This window comes from Elephantulus edwardii, unplaced genomic scaffold, assembly GCF_000299155.1.
Source record: "Elephantulus edwardii isolate Elephantulus edwardi_28Jun2011 unplaced genomic scaffold, EleEdw1.0 scaffold00007, whole genome shotgun sequence".
Taxonomy (NCBI): Eukaryota; Metazoa; Chordata; class Mammalia; order Macroscelidea; family Macroscelididae; genus Elephantulus; species Elephantulus edwardii.
Window position 1 is genome coordinate 10379494 of NW_006399757.1, and position 5771 is coordinate 10385264.

Here is a 5771-nt window from a genome sequence, read left to right on the forward strand (position 1 = left end):
AAAGAATTTTCATAAAAAGTTAAACCCCAGAAATTTTTTTTAAAGATAGGTGAGGAAATTGCATTGGTATAGTGGGCAGCGCAGGGAAAGGGTTTTGAGAACATCTTGCAATTATTTTCAGGCATAAATTGTGCTGGGGAAAGAACCATGCCTCAGACTGGTAATTGGTAGCAATAATAGGAAATGATTGTTATGAAGATGTGGTATTTGGAATCAGGATAGAACAAAAAACACAAAGGAAATAGCAGGGATCATATGAATCATATTGATAACCAGATTTAGGGCAAGGCTGAGTCAGAGCTAAAAGCGAATAATGCCAGGATAGCCATTTTCCATAAACTGTCATCGGGAGACCCGACCATCATTCAAATTGTTAGATTTGCATTCCCAATGGTTCATTAGAAAAGCACTATACTTAAAAAGAAGTCTTCCTGATGGTTCTTCTTGGTGGAAGAGTCTGGCCTAAAATTCTACCTATGATCCAGGAATTAACAGAGGTCATACTTCTCAACGTTGCATGTTCCCATCTGCACGATCTGAAGGAGGTGTGCCGACTATCAAAAAGGAAGAGCAAGGATTGTGGTAGGAGACATGGAGAGCTGGCTGTCAGCTCTTCCTCATGTCATTATCATGTCAGCAGAATTTATCACAGGGATTATAGTAAATGGATTTCTTGTCATCGTGAACTGCAGTGAATTCATCAAAGGCAGAAAGCTAACATCGATACAACTTCTGTTAATATGTATAGGCATGTCTAGATTTGGTCTGCTGATCATATTAATGTTGCAGAGCCTTTTCTCTGTGTTCTTTCCATTCTTTTATCGAACCAAAATTTATGGTGCATCAATGATCTTCTTCTGGATGTTTTTCAATTCGGTCAGTGTCTGGTTTACCACCTGCCTTTCTGTGTTTTACTGCCTCAAGATTTCAGGTTTCACTCAGTCCTATTTTCTTTGGCTAAAATTCAGAACCACAAAGTTAATGCCGTGGCTGCTTCTGGGGAGCCTTGTGTCCTCTGTGAGCATGGCAGCCCTGTGTCATGAAGTTGGGTACCCCAAAAATGTAAATGATGATGTCCTTAGAAATGCCACACGGCGGAAGACTGAAGTCATGGTAAAGCAAGTCAATGACATGCTTCTTGTCAACTTGGCGTTACTAGTCCCACTCGCCATATTTGTGATGTGTACTGTTACACTCTTCATCTCTCTGTACAAACACACTCATCGCATGAAAATGAGAGCTCAAGAACTCAGGAATGCCAGCACAGAAGCCCATATAAACGCATTAAGAACAGTGGTAACATTCTTCTGCTTCTTTATTTCTTATTTTGCTGCCTTCATGACAAACATGACATTTGGCATTCCTTACCAGAGTCAGCAGTTCTTTGTGCTAAAGGACATAATGGCAGCCTATCCGTCTGGCCATTCAGTTATAATTGTTTTAAGTAACTCTAAACTGCAACAGCCATTCAGGAGAATACTATGCTTCCAAAGGAATTGATGGAGAGCAAGATGGAGAGAAAATACATCATATTCCCTGGGTGTGGACAGTGTGGCCTTGTTTGTAAGAGTTTTTGCCCACCACCTGGGAATGTGAGGCACTATATTTTGATGTTGGATAGATCTTTGCGTAGTTAAAAATTTTGTGTATTCAAATTTTTTTGCTTTCATACTTAAAAATTTTTGTATAGAAACATATTTAAATAACTAATACGGCATTGAGGTTCCAGTGATGTTAGAAATCAGGAAAAATTACTGTGCTCATTTGACTGACCAATACTTAACTAATCAGCATAAATCTGTTTTCTTAGATCACTGAGAATCTTCTGGCTTGGATAAAGATTAGCCTAAGACTTGAAACAATATTATAGTAATTAGTTTACTTTGGTGCACAACCATTTTTTCAAGAGATCCATCAGTAAAATGTAAATTATATGTTGAAAATAGGTTACAGTAATGTGCCCAGATATACTGAAGGTCTTTTTTTTTCTTCTTCTCTTGATTTCAGTGTCTGATTTGGGCTGACAAAAGGAGCAAAGTGATCTGGAAGGAGTTTGCATGCACACACACACATACAACCCAGTGTCTTAATTTTTACAGAATAATAAAATACTTTCAGCCTCCCTGAAATATTAAACTAACATCAAAAGAAAATTTTTATAATATTTATATGACTTGTTTCCTTGTAATAAAAAATAAAATTTTTTATTCTGGATTAAAAAAATTTGTTTTGAGAGAGATTACTGCTTGTGAAGTCCCAGAAATATATAATGTTCAAGTGGTGACTTAACTTCTCTTCAAGTGAGAACTTAGTCTGACATCTTTTAGAAGATCTGAACAAATTTGCTCTTTAAGGAGATCCAGCAGTTTTGTTTGGGAGAGAAAAAATATTTCTTGCTATATCTTACACTGCTTAGAATATCTATTTGAATCTTTTGTGTTGTCATTTTTAGGGACTGTCAAGTCAGACCCACTCATAGACGACACTTTGGTGTGTTTTCCAATACTGTGAATTGTTCAGGAGATTGCCCATCTTTTCCCCATGGAACAACTGGTGGATTGTAATGGTTTGCTTCTGAGTTGGCAGCACAATTTCTTATAACATCCTCTTTAGCTACTGGAGATTTAAAAAAGTGATTATTTTGATTTTTAATAAACTGTAATAAAACGGAGTTAAAATTTACTTCTTCTTGTTAAGTGTCATTGAGTTGTAGGCAACTCATAGTGACCTTTATGTTCAAAGACCTGAACACTTGTATAACTTTCATCATTTCTCCAAGTATTAAAAAAATACATCTAGAAGTGTGTGTGCATATTTATTTTATTTTTTAAAATTTATATTAATTTTAATGAAAATTTACAGAGACTTTGGGTTTCCATTCATTCATTGTTGCACTTTTCTCCCCTCCCAACCCTCCATCTAGTACACTACCCACTTGGAAAAGTAAAAGAAAAATTCTTTCATTGTTTTACAAACCCTCTCCCAGGTCAACCCCACTATGCAGCCTTCTCTCTGGACTCCTGTCATGACAAAAATACCTAATCACATATCCCTTTTAAACAGTTTTCTCCCTCATCTGTTTCAGTGCAGTGTACATTATTGAACCCATCTTTCTCAGTCTCCCCCCAACACCGATGTCAGTCCTGTTTTACAAGAGTGGCACCATGCAGTATTTGTCCTTTTGTGAATGAGATATTTCACTCAGCATAATGTCCTCTAGGGTTACCCATTTTGAATAATATTGCATGAGTTCCTTGTTTTTCAAGGCAACATAGTATTCCATTGTGTGAATATACCAGAGTTTCTCTCTATCCATTCGTTTGTGGATGGGTGTATTTATTGTATTTTACAAAGTGTTTTCACATCTAATTATTTATTTTGTTCTCACTAGAACCTTATAAGTGATGGTGGAACACTGTCAGTTTCGCAGCTGAAAGGTAATGAAAGGTCTGGGTACACATCTAAGTCCATTTAACTACAGTTAGTAATGTGCTTGGAACTCAAACCAAGTCTTTTGCTTCTAAAACCAGGTTGAAACATGGAGTAATAAGAAATTTAAGAAAGAAGCAGTAATCGTTTTCTTAACACTGATCCATGCTCAATGTCAGCTGTGCCTGCTCTTGCAAATTAATAAGTAAATAGGAAATCAAGTAGAATGTTTTCTGAACTGTCACTTGCACTTGTCATGGGCCTAAGTTTTCATCAGTGTGACCTGAACATTGGTGTAAAAATGCTGCATTTGGTGATAGGGGAACAAGGGAGGATGGTCTCCATCAATAACATGAACAGAACAAATTCCCATGAGGCTGACATGCCCCCACACTTTCCACACTTATTTCTACCAATTCTAACACCATTATTTCTTCTAGAGTTTTCATCACTCCACTGCTGAGTCTGCTAACCCATTGCAATGACCACACAGAACTCAACTGAAGAATGTTCAAGATGAGTTTAGAAGGGAAGTTAACAGGTACCATTGAGGTTAGACTCAGGATGGAATTCTTTACTGAGGGCAGATTCTCAAGCATGTACACAGACCTTTTGACCTTCACCATTTAGGACAGTATTACAAAGTCCTTTCAATCACTGTGTGTCCCCCCTACCCAACTTCCTAAAACAGTCACTAATGTGCTAAAAATTCCATTCTAGAATGTGGTATGATTTCATGATGCAATAAACATACTGTTATAAAATGGCCCTGATAGTTCATGTTGTCCTACCTAGACACTAAGTTCATTAGAAATGGGGCTCCTGCCTCTTCTCAGTAAGAAGGATTGTGTCCATAAAACAATGAAAGAATTTTTCTTTTACTTTTCAAAGAGAAGAGTGTACTGTCGGGGATGGGGTGAGTGGGGTGGTGGGGTGAGTGGGGTGGTGGGGTGGGTGGAAGGGTGAGCAGGGAGAAAAGTGCAACAATGAATAATGGAAATCCAAAGTCTCTGTGAATTTTCAATAAAATTAATAATAATAAAAAATAGTCAATAAACACAGTCAATATATATATATATATTTTTTAAAAAGATAGCTTCCAAATATTTCCCCCCTTGAAAAAAGAGGATACAACATTCCACAATTCCCCAAAGCCCGCAGGTGTCAAGCAACTAACTTTCCAGACATCTCTTGTGAACAGCTGGCTTCTGACTTCACAGAGTAAGACTGATGCCCAGATAACCTATACGTTTGCTTGCTCAGATCTTTCCAACCTCCCCACTGGGCCAACAGGCAAAATCAGGATTGTTGTTGTTGTGTTTGTTATGTGCCATTGAGTCACTTGTGACTCATAGAGACCCTATGTACAACAGCCCTGAAACCTGCTCTATCCTGTGCCAAATTTACTGATTCTGACACATCTACACTCATTACCCTAGTCACTGTATCAATCCATTTTATTGCCCATCTTTTTCTATTTCTCTGTCTTTCCACTCTTCCAACCAAGATGTTTCTCTCCAAGAACTGGTCCCTCCTTGCAAAATGCCCAAAGTAGGTCAGATGAAGCCTCAGAATTCTTACCTCCAAGGAGCAGCCTCTCCATGATGAACCTGTTTTTCTCCTAGAAGCCCATGGTATAATCAATACTCTTCTCCATCACCACAGCTCAAAGGCGTCAATCCTCTATCATCCGTAGCCAGTGTCCAGCTCTCTGTCGGATAGCAAACAATTGCAAAGAGTATGGCCTGGGTCAGGTGCACCTTAGTCTCCAGACTGACATTGTTGCTCTTCAGTATTTTTGAGAGGTCCCTGACAGCCGACTTTCACATTGTAATTCGTCTTTTAATTTTCTAACCACTGGTGTCAAGAGTGTTGATTGCGGAGCCAAGCAAAGCTGTTAACAATCTCAATCTCTTCACCATCTATCATAATGCTGCCAATCGGCCCAGGGATGAGAATCTTTGTTTTCTTGATGTTAAACGTCAATCAATATTGAAGGTGCAGTCCTGGACTTTCTGTAGCAAGTACTTAGATCCTCCTCAGTTCTATCAAGCAGAGTTTTGTCATCTGGCATAAAGCAGGTTGTTGATGAGTCTTTCTCCAATTATGATGCCACTTTTCTCTTCACACAGCCCACCCTCCCAGACGATCTGTTCTGTATACAGATTGAAAAGTTATGGAGGCAGGATACATCCCTGTAGTACACCCTTCCCAATTTTGAACCATGCAGTAACTCCCTGCTCTTCTCTGATTACCATTTCCTGGTCAATGTATAGCTTTCACATAAGCACCATCAAATGTTCTGGGATCCCCATTCTTCTCACAGTCAGCCATGGTTTGTT

The 5771-nt window shown here is 38.5% G+C and overlaps 1 protein-coding gene across 1 annotated transcript; it reads left to right on the top strand.

The window, feature by feature from the left end:
• The first annotated feature begins 591 nt into the window (after window positions 1–591).
• On the top strand, window positions 592–1500 carry LOC102843450 (taste receptor type 2 member 7-like). The gene has a single exon (XM_006880245.1). The coding sequence runs from the start codon at window positions 592–594 to the stop codon at window positions 1498–1500; it is 909 nt and encodes a 302-aa protein (XP_006880307.1).
• The last annotated feature ends 4271 nt before the right edge of the window (window positions 1501–5771 follow it).